This window comes from Saccostrea cucullata, unplaced genomic scaffold (genome assembly GCF_032062105.1).
Source record: "Saccostrea cucullata isolate Sc308-1 unplaced genomic scaffold, CSIRO_AGI_Scuc_v1 ctg351, whole genome shotgun sequence".
NCBI classification, from domain to species: domain Eukaryota; kingdom Metazoa; phylum Mollusca; class Bivalvia; order Ostreida; family Ostreidae; genus Saccostrea; species Saccostrea cuccullata.
The window spans coordinates 1-15,230 of NW_026923765.1; the positions used below are offsets into that span (position 1 = coordinate 1).

General features: G+C 33.0%; 1 protein-coding gene across 1 annotated transcript in view; it reads left to right on the plus strand.

Moving 5' to 3' along the window:
• The first annotated feature begins 489 nt into the window (after positions 1-489).
• LOC134264868 (uncharacterized) overlaps positions 490-15,230 on the plus strand; it is a 53,055-nt gene continuing 38,314 nt past the window's right edge. Inside the window, exons 1-6 of the mRNA XM_062747129.1 lie at positions 490-598; positions 759-806; positions 990-2,075; positions 4,389-4,436; positions 6,378-6,848; positions 7,171-7,407. Of these exons, the coding sequence (XP_062603113.1) occupies positions 490-598; positions 759-806; positions 990-2,075; positions 4,389-4,436; positions 6,378-6,848; positions 7,171-7,407 (1,999 nt within the window). The remainder of the gene's footprint in view (positions 599-758; positions 807-989; positions 2,076-4,388; positions 4,437-6,377; positions 6,849-7,170; positions 7,408-15,230) is intronic.

A 15,230-nucleotide genomic window follows, 5' to 3' on the forward strand; every position in this document is an offset into this window, starting at 1 on the left:
TTTACATTTGTTTATACTGACATCTTTACATTTATCAAATTATGAATTTGTGATTTGATTTAATTTCATCATATAATTAATAACTTATTTTGACTAACATAATTTCAATTAAAATTCTTTTTATACTGACATAGTAATAATCAAAATATTACTTTGATATGTTATTTAATTTTTTTTAAATAATGATTAACATAAGACCCTGCTTGCCAGAACATTAACACGGAACATCATTGTTATCTTGCTGATCCATCTTGTGAAAACATGTAAGTAAATGTGAATTTATTGATTAAATTAAGAATCATCTTGCATGTAGAATTTCTATTAACACACTTATTTTACCCAAATAGCACACTGAATATATCTAGTGAAGAAACAACGAAAGAATTTATATCCAAGTTTACAACAAATCGTGTAATATACAACACAACATCAATGAATGTTCATACAACCAAATTCCAAGAAGATGACTTAACATATGTTTGGGCAATCATGGGAAGTCTTGTTGCTGTATTTGGTCTTATACTGCTGTTGATAACTGTGAGTGTCGTGTGGAAAAGAATGCGCAGAAAGAGAAGAAAAGAAAAAAATGAGTTTTTGAGTATGTCATAAATATAACTAATTTTTTTAGCTTTAAAATAAAAAAATGATAAAATCCTTCTTTTAAATAATGATTTTTTTTTTAAATGAACACCAATATATTATTGCTTGAAAATGTAGTAGTAAGCAGATAGAATATTGATATTATTTCTTTATTTCAGCTGAAAAAGAAAAGTTGTTGATGGAAAAAGAGAAAACAATTGTCCTAGGTATCTTGAAAACGTTCATATTGTTTAAAAAAAATTCATTTGATAGAATGTTGAATAAAATAAAAGAATTCTTAATATGGTATTCCACTGCATCAGATATCGATAAAATAACATCAACAAATATAATAAAAAAAAAAAACAATAGAAATTTTTGATAATTTTATTGGAATATTCTTCACAAAGGGGCAACAAAGAAAGAAGAAGAAACAGGCACCAATAGTAAACAAAATGAGAGTGAAAATGATATTATGGAGATTGATGTATGTAGTGAAAATGATGAAATAAAACAGTGTATCGCGGATGTTTGCATCAGTTATGAGTCAAAGGGCAATAAAATTGTTGATACAAAAACCCGAATCCATAATGATTCAAATGATAAGAAATATGGTATCACTGATGCTGGTGTCAATTGGGAACCAGAGGAGATGAAGCACAGTATATCAGAAACTGGTGTTCATAGTGAACCAGAGGAAAAAGAGCATAGTATTTCAGAGGCTGATGTCAATGGTGAACTGCAGGAGAGAACGTATGATGTCACAGAGGTTGATGTCAATGGTGAACTGCAGGAGAGGAAGCAAGATGTCATAGAGGCTGATGTCAATGGAGAACTGCAGAAATGGGAGCATGATGTCACAGACGCTGATGTCTATAGAGAACTGCAGGTGTGGGAGCATGATGTCACAGAGGCTGATGTCAATGAAGAACTGCAGGAGAGGAAGCATGATGTCATAGAGGCTGAAGTCAATGGTGAACTGCAGGTGTGGGAGCATGATGTCACAGACGCTGGTATCAAAATAGAATCAGAGAAGAGGGAGCATGATGTCACAGAGACTTATATCAATATAGAATCAGAGAACATGGATCCTGATGTCACAGAGGCTGATATCAATATAGAATCAGAGAAGATGGATCATGATGTCACAAAAGCTGATATCAATATAGAATCAGAGAAGATGGATCTTGATGTCACAAATGCAGATATCAATATAGAATCAGAGAAGATGGATCATGATGTCACAAAGGCTGATATCAATATAGAATCAGAGAACAGGGATCATGATGTGAAAGAGGCTGATGTCAATATAGAATCAGTGAAGAGGGATCATGATGTCACAGAGGCTGAAGTCAATGGAGAACTGCAGGAAAGGCATCGTGATGTCACAGAGTCTGGTGTCAATAGAGAATCAGGGGCGAGAATGATAAGGATGCCATGGAACGACTCAAATAGTGAAAAAAGGAAGTTAATGCACTTTTTGCCAAGTTCAGAAAGTAAGAATTCATAAAAATTGGCACCCTTATCTCAGTCCAATATTAGTTTTGGAGAAGAAATGAAATTCTAAATTTTTGAAAAACTGAAACAATATGGAAACCTTACTGAAACTTGCCGTTAAAGTTTCCTATATGAAGTCCGCAATGCAGAATAGTTCAGCAAGTTTCTGTAGGGATTCCCTATACTAAAGCTATAATGTTTGTTTCCTTTGGGTTTCAGGAAAATGGAAAAAAAAACACATAAAATCCAATTAAATACTTTTTTAAATTTTACTAGGGTTAATTTTTCCGGAAACTATTGATTTCGATTCCGTATACTATCACAATGCTGAAACCGAACTGAAATTCATTTCATCATTTTTTGAAGGATAAAAAAATCAACAAACATTCTCTTTTATTGACTATAAAAATGTGTGTGTGTGTGTGTGTGTGTGTGTGTGTTTTCTTAAATTATAATTATTAATATTCAGCTTGCGACCTGTGTCCACTCTGTGAAAAAATCTACATTATGATAGTGATATCAATGATAGACACTGTTATACAAGATTCTTGCCTCATATAAAATATATGTAGTTTATTTTTATATTGTTTTTGTAATAAACTTTTTTATGATATGGATGATTCATGCACCTGGCGGATATTCCTTGTCGGAAAAAACCATAACAATTCACTGTGTAACATAGGGCCTTACAATCTGTACACAGAACGTCAGACTAAATAATATGTTGTTAATGCATTCGATGCAAGGTCTGTGTATCGACCAAAAACTTGCAAAATTATTATATCAAACGAGACTATTAAACTCCCTGTATCAGGAACGTATTGGTCAATAGATTGCTTCATGTAAGAGAACATGCTGCATATCGAATCAACCAAAATGAAACCTTATATGCGGTCAAAAATGCTACACAAGTAAGGCATCAATAAAAAAAATGCTCGTGTGTTTTACTCTATCGAGAAGAGTTTTTACCCCCCCCCCCCAAAGAATATATATTACAAATAAGTACCCTATATAGTTTTCGCTAGTGCGTGTTGATAAAAGATATTTATAACTGTGTCTGCTTGAGGAAAAAAAATCATGGGTTATTCTGGATCATAAAATGATTAAGATATAAAAACTTTGAATATCATAATATTTATGACAAAGGACTCTATGCATAGATATGTTCTTGAATATAAACTGACTGAATATATGACGCAACATTAAAAAGGCTCATATGTACTATGAGTTCCTGTATTCCAGCTTACTTTGAAATCTATTTTACAAGTTAAGGTGGCCGACATCAAAATGTAATTCTAGATTTATCAAATAAAGTGTTAAGGACGTTCGATCCTGATATTTTGAGCGTATTTCGCGCAGGTCCTTTATTCATAAAATTAAGCATCATTTTTCGGTTCTAACAATAAAACTGAATTCTACAATGCAAATTAAACTATATTCAATGAAAAAACCGCGATTAAATTCCATTCAAGTAGAATTAATCTAGGGACTATATTTTGTGGCGGAAGGTTTTTGAGACGAAAATGGTCGGTTTTTTCCATTTGAATTATAACAGCACTGCTAATTTTGGATGCCTATTTTTCCATGATGGTTACACACAAAGCTGTTTTTTGCGGTGAAATATGTTATGCTGGTTCTGAAATATCTATTGAATTATTTCTTATGAATTTTAGCAACAAAGTGTGACAAATATAGTAAATATATTTTGAAAAACCGGGAAAAAATTGAGCCAATTTTAGCGTAAATTTCACACTTTTTCAGTAATATTTGAAAATGTACATCATATACCCCCACTTTTGATGTCCATTTCTGAATATTCAAGATAACTTTGACCTATTTGCTTAAAATCAGAAATAGTTAAAGACTTTAAAATAATTTTCTTGCTTATTATATTTTCAATGCCCGAAAAATAACATTTGATTAGTGCAGAAAGATCAAATAATTGATTATGCGAAGCAATTTGAAACTTTTTCTTAGTCACAATTTTTTAGTGTCTTTTTTTAAACAGATTTAGAGTTCAGTTTGTTTCGTGCTTTAACTGAATAAAAATATTGCAGGAAAAACGTCAAAGATGTAATTTTTAATTAAGACACAAATTTCAGTGCAAAAAGGTCATATTAAATGTACTGTAGCGCTAAAAGAAGCATATTGACCCCTATTTTTTGATTTAAATTTTAATTCTAAGCTATGTATGTAGAAACTAAAAATATACTTGGCAAAAAAAGCTTAAGACTTTAAATATCAGGATCGAACGTCGTTAATAGTTATATTGCTTTATTTCTAAAGTATTCATGTACCATTATCTCTTGCAGATGGACGATGCGTGGGTGGGTACTACGTTTGGAGGACAAAGATATCAGGTGATCAACTTCTGTACATTATAAATCAAATTACATTTATAAGGGGATTCTGTAAACCAACATTTATTTTTTTTTAGAGAAATTCTCAAGTTTTGCCACCAACTTCGCAAATATAAATTGCAACGAACAGTTTTTGTTGCGTTGTAATGGTAATAATGTTTTCTAAGCCATGAATTGATTTTTAACAGTCGAATCTCAGATAAACGATGAAACAATTACTAGTTCAACGACAGTTACTGCAATATTTAAAAAAAAATTAGCGTCAAATAATAAGTTTATTTTGTTTTACGACAAAACATAACGGCAATTGAATTTTTTTTTAAAAATTGCATCATGTTTATTTTATTCTTGGCAGCAAAACTGAGGTCTTTAAATTTCAAGAATTCGTTTATGTAACTGTTCAATTGTAGTTCTGCATTTTTGTCTACATTTGTTTCTTTTATACAACATTATTTCTGCATGCTTCTGTTTTTCTCCTTTGTATCCTTATATCAGTCCTATTAAATCCAATAGACCCTGTTTGTATTTTAAGGATAGTTTTTCTAAACAACTACTTTCCCGACGAAACGGGATTTAGAGGCAAGAGCCTGCTCAACAATAACACTTTGATCCATGTGATTTGGCATGATTTAAGAAACATCTGAAGGGAAAAACTTTGGAAAATCATACTATATTCTTTAAGAATCACTTTAAGAAAAGCATATAATGTAGGTAATTAGACTAAGGGGAATCTTAAGATTAGAAAAATTAGAACATTAATTACAAAAAACAAATGTTATTTGTAATTTGAATAAATTAAGTAAATCGTTTCCGAGAACTTGGGTGCACAAAATTGGTACGCATAGAGAAACAGGATAGTGCAAAAGAATAACAGTTAGGTCTTCCGAGGAAAGACCTAAATTATATGTATAACCCTCTCTCTCTCTCTCTCTCTCTCTCTCTAACACTTCAGCATCAACAGTGGGGGCATGGTGGAAGGTGTGTTGCCCCCTATTTTTCCACGTTCTAAGACCATTTAACAAAATTAGGCTGATATTATTTTATCAATCGCTTGTAAAATGTACATTTATAATTAAACTAAGCACAAAATCGTGAGATATTAAGTCATATTTAAATTCTGATCTACTTGACTTCCACGACATTTATTTATTTATTTAGTTTTGCAATCGAAACTATATACGTATTGAATTCCGGTTAACTCCCCTCCTCACCATACCCTCCCCTCCACAAAATAGGATTTTTGAATTTGGACAACCCTCAACCCCTCCCGCCTTCTTTCCTTAGGTTTAAGGTAGTTGCTTTAACCTTGGAAAAACCCTACTTGATTTTATTGTCAAACAAGAAAGTCCAAGATCGAATTTATATATAGAATAGAATAGTTTTGCGTTGAATTGATGTCCTGAAGTCATTTTCCTTCTTGAATAAATTGTACAATAGACATTATAATTTGTCTTTCGCTAGTCAAAACATTTTGTTAACATTCTTAATCATACTTTTTCTGAAATACAAAATAAAGTTCTATAACGAATTCACTGCTGCATTCTCGCGAACTATTGGTGACATAAGTTTTAAGCATTGGTTTTTAGAGAGCAAAAACAAATCGAAAGGGAAAAGAATTTTAAAAAAAAACACTGCGTTAGCGCGGTTGCAAAGTTAAATTACGCAAACAAACATTGGGAGGAAAAAAATGACAAATTTATTCTTAACGCAGATTACGTAATTTTTTTACGCTTATTTTTCGGGGTTATAGTTTTTCATTAAATTGAAATAAAACATTTTACATTTTGGTGTTCCTAGAGTATTAAAAATGCATCTAGTTCCTACGGTGTATTCTAACGCGCGGTGACAAGGTTTCGTGTGTAATATAGAAATTTGAACGTCGTGGATTTCTAATGGTTTTCATAAGGAAAATTTCACTGAATGTAAATATTATATTTTTAGATCAGTTTTCCACACTGACTGATGACGAAGTGTCCGTGTTATTCTGTTTTCTATGTTCTGACTCCGGTCCTCCTGACTTCACTGACACAGAGTGGCTGGACTTGCTTAATAGGATACGACAGGAAATGTGCCGTAAATATAATCCTGTAAAACGTAAGAAAGCTCAACAGACACTGGATAGACTGAAGTCACATGATTACCTTTGGGAAAATCAGGACAAGGTAACGAAGGACACAAAGGATGAGACAATGTATAGAATAGCAATAACAGACAAAAATATACCATTCTGTTACAGTAGTTATGACACAGCCAGTATGTACCTGAGATCAGAGAGATACAACAGAAAACCTGGAGAGAAGTGTGTCATTTGTAATGACTATGATCGCTTACTGATACGCCGTCTACAAATGAACATACTGACTCACGTCACCATGGAGGACACGAGGATATATGATGAGATATACCAGATATGTAAGTCAGTGTAAAGGATGTAATTAATCCCGAATTTAGAAAATGTTTAAACTCATATTTATTTCTGAAGATTAAGATAATATACATCATGATATTAAGATTCTGATACTTTTATTTATACTTCACGGGGCATTTTATAAAAATTTAAGAGTCTGAAGATTCACAAAAGATATTGTTCATTTAATGGTTTTACTTTTTATCAAACTCATTTCTTACTTGTTTTACCTTTACATGTATGTAATTTTTATTTATTTCATTTATTAAAGATTAAAGACTGAGTTTATACGATATAATTCGATATTCATTTTTTTTTCTTCTACAGTGAATGTTTCAGAAAAAATACTTAGGGAAAGTGACGATCAACGGAAAGAATTCTTAATGGATCAAAGAAGAGAAGTTGAGGCTATATATTACAGAGGAAGATCACAGGACAGTGTAAATCACGTGAGGTGGCTCTGGAGATACCTGAATCCTAGACCTGACATCGTGAGATCCTGTATAGGTCTACATCAACACTGGGACATTTACATCATCGACAACAAAGCTTACAGAAAACCATGTAAGATTAAAAATATGCAGAATAGTATATACGTACATGTAATATTATATAAGAATCCCTGATCTAGTACAACTTTTATTTATGCCTGCTTTCAAAAGATAAAGGTTAAAAAAATCCCGTTTTATGGTAATCGTTCACTTACACACTGAGAAAAACTCAGAATAAATGAAATTGATCATATATGCTGGTCGAAATCTGTAAAAATTTTAATTTCCTTAAATGCATGTATACAGTATTTCATATAAGAATATTTATAATATATAGTATACCATGATCATGAATTTACCGAAAAACAAATCTTTTACAAGGCAATTTGATAGTTAAATATAGAATACTTTGAATGACATAATCTTTATGAATATTAAGTTGGTTTGTAACTGCTTTTGTGAAGAGGGGTGTTGCAACCACTATTGCAATAAAGACCACGTACTATTGAAATAATTGTATCAGTACACATGTAGTGGTTGAGAGTGCATTTCAATAGTTACTACTTAGTTCTAGTTGTAGCATAATACATCCATGTTTCGTTTAATAATACATTTTACCAACACATGCTTGTTCTACTTATTTATTAGATTAAAGACATTTACGCAAGCCAGACAGTTTAAATATATATTCAATGTGTATGATTTTGTTAATTAACAATCCCATCGGACCTAGGGTGTGCAATTACCGATGACCGGAGCTACCAATTTTAGAGGTCGGGTTATCTTAAATCTATACTGCGTTAGCCCATCGGGCTAGTAAATCTAAAACGAAAGTAAACTTATATTTACCTCGACTGAATTGAGGTATGAATTAACTTTTCTGTAAAATCATAATCTTAAATTCGTTTTAACATATATGCTTTGTGTGTTCCTATCGCCAGTCTTCTCAGTGACAATTATAGTCGATATTAGCCTGGTCCCGTTTCATCCTTGCCTAGTGACGCGGAGTATACGAAGCAAAACAGGGACAGGGAACCAGGCTAAGAACGAGTGCCCTTTTGATTGGCATTCAGCAGGAACCTGGGCATACTTGAAAAGTGAAAATTTTATTGACACGTCACATGAAATTTTAACATTTTTTTTTTATTTATCGGGTTCCTGTGCAACAGGAAAGGAAAATATTTTCCCGAAATTGAGCTTTGATTTGCTAAAAAATAACTTGAAAATTGGCCATATCAGACATTTGGTACAAAATGGTACTTTTTTAAACACATTTTTCTAAAAATTTTCTATGTCTGGCTCTTCTCTCAATGATTTTGAAACGTTATTTGTGTGTATTTTAATTCAAAGAAACGAATACACTTTTTTTAAAAAATGGAGAGAAGACCCAGAGACCACGAAAAATGAGCTTTTCCCCAAAAAATCCAAATGTGTCAATTTGGTGCGTCTTTGTTTTTTTTAAAACATATGTTTTTGTGTAGCGATGATAGCTCAGTAAGTTAGGCTACCAGTTCAGTGCACTCGAAGCGAGAAGTTTTTGGTTCGAGCCTGGCATGGGGCGTTATTTTTTTCATTCAGGCAAACAACCATTTATTTTGTCAGTTTCATTTTATGTACTGATGTTTTAAAGTATAGAATTAGATAAATTTTGGTTCAGTTTTGTTCTCAAGCGAAATCAATTCTAATCTTCTATTTCAATAATATACATGAACACGTATCATGCATCTATGCATTAAATATTTTAGGTTCAATTTTTTGTGAAACATTACTATGTTATAGTAGCCCCTAGAAAAAAAAAATGGATATAAATGTTACAATTTCACAATGTCTTTCAAACTAAATGAAAAAAAATAACCTATGCGACGTGTTTGTAAAATCTGACCAGGTATGTTCAGCCAACCAAATCATGGACATTTAAACCATAAATGTTTCGTACAAATGATTCCTGCAGGTCATCCGCCAAATGCGATATATATATATATATATATATATATATATATATATATATATATATATATATATATATATATATATATATATATATATATATATATATAGGGGGAAGCACCTGACAATTACAAAGCGCAAACCATTATTTCTTTTATTTATTTCAACTTAAATGTTTTTTTTAACCTTTATGTTATATTTATGCATGACATGTTTTGTTTTCGGTCGTTAATGAATTAGTGACTGGCAACGTCGGGCTAAGAACTTTGTTACAAAAATAAATTACCAGCCCATCGGGCTAGTAATTTATTTTTGTAATTGCACACCCATGGGACCTCTTGAATTTTGAATTTTACTGACCCATTTTGCATGTCATTGTGCATTACTTGTGACAAGCCTTTTTGTTGAGTTTGATTATGCAATTGAAGATGATATACATTGTCATAACTGTTGATATAGAGCTGTGATGCACTTTTAAGAAGCAGTAACTTTTATCAAATGAAAGAGTCTGTTATAATTCAAAACAGTTGAGCTCTTTTCCCTACCCACCCCCCCCCCCTTAAAAAAATTTGTCAAATTTTATGAAATACCACAATAGTTACATCTTGGTGCATGTGTGTAATTTGGATGATTACACCAAAAATATTTGTCAGTAAGTGTTCGATACATTTATATGGTACATATAATTTCTGGAAATGTGTGACACATCTTAAAGGTAAGTTTTATGTAAAAATGGTTTACCAATTACATGTAACTGCATCCCTCTTTAAATGATTGTATATTGTGTGACGTCCCTCTCAAGAATTTTTCACTTATATGAAGACGCAACCACTTGCTGGTGGGCAGCTGCACTTTTTTCCTGTACTGTGCACTAGCGGCTAGTGAGCAGGGAGAGATCTTTTTTAATCCCAACACCCACTGCGACACAGGATCTCCGTTTATACGGTCTCATCCAAAGGACCTTCTTTCAATGAATTTTGGCATATGTTTTGCATGTAATTATGCCCCCTTTCGAAGAAGGGAGGGCATATTGCTTTGCTGCTGTCTGTCTGTCAGTCAGTCTGTCGGTTCACTCAGTTTCCATTCATTTTCTTTGCAAACATTGCACATACTGAAATGAAATTTAATATACAGATATATCACATGAATATCTAGGTCAAGTTCTGCTTTTGGTAAGATCGCACCATTTTGACAGAGATATGCCCTTTGAACTTAGAAAATTTCAATTATTTGCAGTTTCCCTTCATTTCCTTCGCAACCGTTGCACATACTGAAATGAAATTTAGCACATACCGAGATGAAATTTAGTATACAGATTCATCAGATGAATATCTAGGTCAAGTTCTGTTTTGGGTACAATTGCGCCATTTTGACAGAGTTATGCCTCTTGGACTTAGAATTTTTTTTACTTATTTGCAGTTTCCATTCATTTTCTTCACAACAATGGCACATACTGAAATGAAATTTAGCGTACAGATTTATCAGATGTATTTCTAGGCCAAGTTATGTTTTGGGTACGACCACACTATTTTTTTCACAGAGTTATGTCCCGTGAACTTAAAAAAAATCAATTACATGCAGTTTCCGTTCTTTTTCTTTGCAAAGGTTGCACATATTAAAATGAAATTTGGTAAAATGATTTATCAGATAAATATCTTGGTCAAGATCTCTTTTTGGTACAATCGTACCATTTTTGACAGAGATGTGCTCTTTTGGACCTAGAAAAATTCTAATTTGGGGGGAGGGGGTATATATATGTTTATTTTACAAACATCTCTTGTTTTGAAAGTGTCCGTGATGGCAGCATTATTAATGTGAGAATGTTTGTATGTATCAAGTATAGGCTTCTCTAATCAATCTTTTAAAGGATAGATTATAACAATCTTACATTTTTTGTAGATCACAAGATGCTTAGGAAGAAGACTTGGAAGAAAGCTGCTGTGAAGAAGACGAATTCTTCTAAGGCAGATGTGGGTGACAAGTACCCAACAGATGTTGGCCACGTCCAACCATCTGTGCCTCTGGGTGTAGGCCACGTCCTAACACCTATGACATCTGTACCGGCAAGGGTGATCTCTACCACCCCTGTGACAGTGGTCTCTGCAGCTTTCCCTGAGATCACTTTGAATCAGAATTTATCTCAGATTATTACTCAGAATTCATCTCAATTGCTTACTCAGAATATCCCTCAGATTACAACTCAGAATATTACTCAATTTACAATGAACAATGTTCCAAATGAAACAACACATGTACTGCAAGGAAATTGTATGCATGAGAATTCAGATAATGTGGTGTTTTTGTCTTTCCATTAAGGAAGCATGAGGTTTTCATCATTTTCAAGAGGTAATCAGTGTACATGTAATTCATTTATGATGTTGTCAAATTCATATGAAATATTTTCGTTCAACAAAAATCAAATTCAAACTCTACATGAATGTCTGCAACAGGCTCTGGGGTCTAGATATGTAATAATAATGATTGGCTCCATATGTTCAGCACTGTACAAAGCTTCAGACGATAATTTTTATTTTTTGACTCACATTCTCATGGCGAAAATGGTTTGTCAGATTGTGATGGAAAGTCTCTGATGAGACACAGTTGCTGCCTAGATGATTTGTTAGGGTTTCTGTATGCAATGTATGAAAGTATGCACATTGAATTTGCATCGGAATTTGAAGTGATGCCTGTTGCCTTTCATACACTAATTCATAGCTTTCCAAGCAATAATCAAAGTATACATCAATATTGTAGATTAGATCAGTCAACAACAACTGCTTTCACAAACAAACAATCTGTTGGTAGTAATACTGGGCACTTAAAAGAAACAGAGATAAAGAAAGATGAAAAGGATTACATGAGAGAATATATGAGAAACAAGAGACAAGATCCAGAGTTTAAAGACAATGAAAGGGACAGTAAGAGAAATAAACGACAAGATCCATAGTTAAAAGGAAAAGAAAGGGACAGCAAGAGAAACAAGAGACAAGATCCAGAGCTTAAAGACAAGGAAAGAGATAGGATCAGAAACAAGAGACAGGATACAGAGTTTAAAGAAAAAGAAAGGAACAGTAAGAGAATCAAGAGACAAGATCCAGAGCTAAAGACAAAGAAAGAGACAGTATGAGAAACGAGCGACAAGACCCAGAGAATAATGGAATAGAAAGGGACAGTAAGAAAAACAAGAGACAAGATCCAGAGTTTAAAGACAAGGAAAGAGATGGTTAGAGGATGAAACGATAAGATCCAGAGTTTAAAGACAAGGAAAGGGACAGTATGAGAAACAAACGACAAGATCAAGAGTATAAAATAAAAGAAAGGGACAGTAAGAGAAACAAGAGACAAGATCCAAAGTTTAAAGACAAGGAAAGAGACAGTAAGAGAATGAAACGACAAGATTTAGAGTTTATAGACAAGGAAAGGGACAGTATGAGAAACAAACGACGAGATCCAGAGTATAAAATATAAGAAAGGGACAGTAAGAGAAACAAGAGACAAGATCCAAACTTTAAAGACAAGGAAAGAGACAGTCAGAGAAACAAGAGACAAGATCCAGAATTTAAAGACAAGGAAATAGACAGTATGAGAAGTAAAAGGCAAGAAAAAGAGTACAGGCATGATGGGCAAATAAGAGATTTAAAGAAGAAAAAGGAAATGAGACAAAATCCTAACTAGTTAGAAAAAGAGAGAATAAACATGAAAGAAAAGAGAAAAAAATGAAGAATATAAAACACCAGAAAATATTGCTGCACAACAATCAAAAGCACACTCTCAAGATAATTCGTACTATATTGAAGCTGAAAAACAAAGATACAGAAAAAGTAAATTTGGAGGTAATGCAATGGAATGTGTTGACAATTTTTTACCATTGGAAGAAAGACTTGTATCCTTAAGAATTCCTTTCATGCAGATAAGAGAATTACCAAGAGGAGGGCAGGATTCTGTAAAAGAAAAAATTGTTAATGTGCCAGTTGACATTCAACCAACAATCAATAGTCTTCCACGGAGACTTGATGAAAATGTCACAAAACCTGTGAAGTTAACAAGAAAACTATCTTTTAAGCACTCTTATTCTCATGAAAATATCCGACCTACAAAGGTTTTGATTGCTTTACATTGGTTAATGATAAACAGTGAATATTATCAGAATTCAAACATAAACATAGATGACAACTGGTTCCATGAAGTTACCAAGCAAGCAAATTAATGAGAGAGTTTATAGAGGGCCAGAGCAAACAAAATTCAACAGTGCCTGATTAATCAGATTATTCAGACTCTGACGAATTCTGTGAAGTTGATGGTAGTGGTTAGGATGGAAATTGTGATACACTACTAGACAGTGGTTCATATGATATGAATCAGATCTTCACATTTCCTCCAGGAGAGGGACAATGTCCACTTAGTTTGTATCAAGATCAAATGGCAGAGTATTTGTCATTTCCAACAATATTGTATGGTAAAGGAAGAGTAGAAAACAATCAGCGTCAAGTACCTGTTTCATATGCTAATATTGCCAAGTGGGAATTGCGAAGTGTTGATAGACGTGCTGCACAGTTGGTGCCAAACTTGTTTTTCAAATTGAAAAAAATTCAACTGAAACAGGTAACAGACAAATGCAATTTAGCTCTAAGAAAGTGCAAAACAAAGGGGAAAACCTTTACTGCATATGAAATAAGAAATCCTGATCAAATTAACAACATAAATATTGTTAGTCACAATAATGGATTTTATGTATTAAAACAGTTGAGAAATTCTCCTTCATATCTTGAAACAAGGAAGAAGGATGTTTTTGCGATGATACGACAACTTTGTCAACCAACTTGGTTTACCCTGGTATGTCCTTTTCTGCTGCAGATACACGATGGAATGAGCTGATAAGTGCACTAGGAATCTTAAATGATCAGGGACAGTACACAGATTCAGAAATTGAGAGCACGACGTGGACTGAAAAAATCAAAGTTAGTTCAAAAAGATCCAATTACATGTACAAGGTACTTTGATCATCGTTTTAGAACTTTTTTGAATACTGTGATTAAGAGTGAAAATCATCCTTTTGGAAAAATGCAGGACTTCTTCTATAGGATTGAATTTCAACAAAGGGATCACCACATGTTCACATGGTTGTTTGGATTGAAAATGCTCCAAAATACCGTATAAGTAGAATTTTTAGCGAGGATTTAATTTTGGCATTATTAGCGAGGGTGCTGAGATCGCTAAAATTAAATATCGCTAAAAATAAATCGCATTGTATTTGTAATAGCTTCTTTAATGTGGCATTTTAAAATCGCTAAAATAACATCTCGCTAAAAATAAATTACCAGTTTTTAAGGTCAAATCGCTAAATTTGCGTCTCGCTAAAATTTCCACTTATACGGTATTTGGAAAATAATAACAAGGAAATTGTGACATTTGTTGATAGCTACTTAAAATGTGAAAGAAATACAGAAGACAAGATGCCAGAATTAAAGGTGCATAAACACTCTCAAACATGCAAAAAAGATTAAAGGCTGTTTGTAGATTTGGATTTTCACTTCCACCTCTGCAAACTACAATGATATTAGAACCTTTGGACAGTGAAGTTGAGAAATACAAGAATACATGTATGTACAAATTTATGCAGGTCAAAATGAATGAATTTAAAAATGAATGTGATGCTAGTTTCAGTTTTCAAGAGTTCATGCAGGATGTCGTACATCTATCTAAAGATAATTATATCAAATGCATCAGAAGTTCCTTAAGAGGACCCAAAGTATTTCTGAAGCACAAACCCTGCGATCTTAGAGTAAATGGTTACAACAGTACCCTTTAGCATGCATGGGCAGCTAATATTGACATTCAGTATGTCTTGGACTTATATGCTTGTGTAATGTACATTGTCTCATACATAAGTAAATCCAGAAGGGGTATGAGTGATCTTTTGGTAGAGCTGCAAAAGAAGCAAGAGAAAGC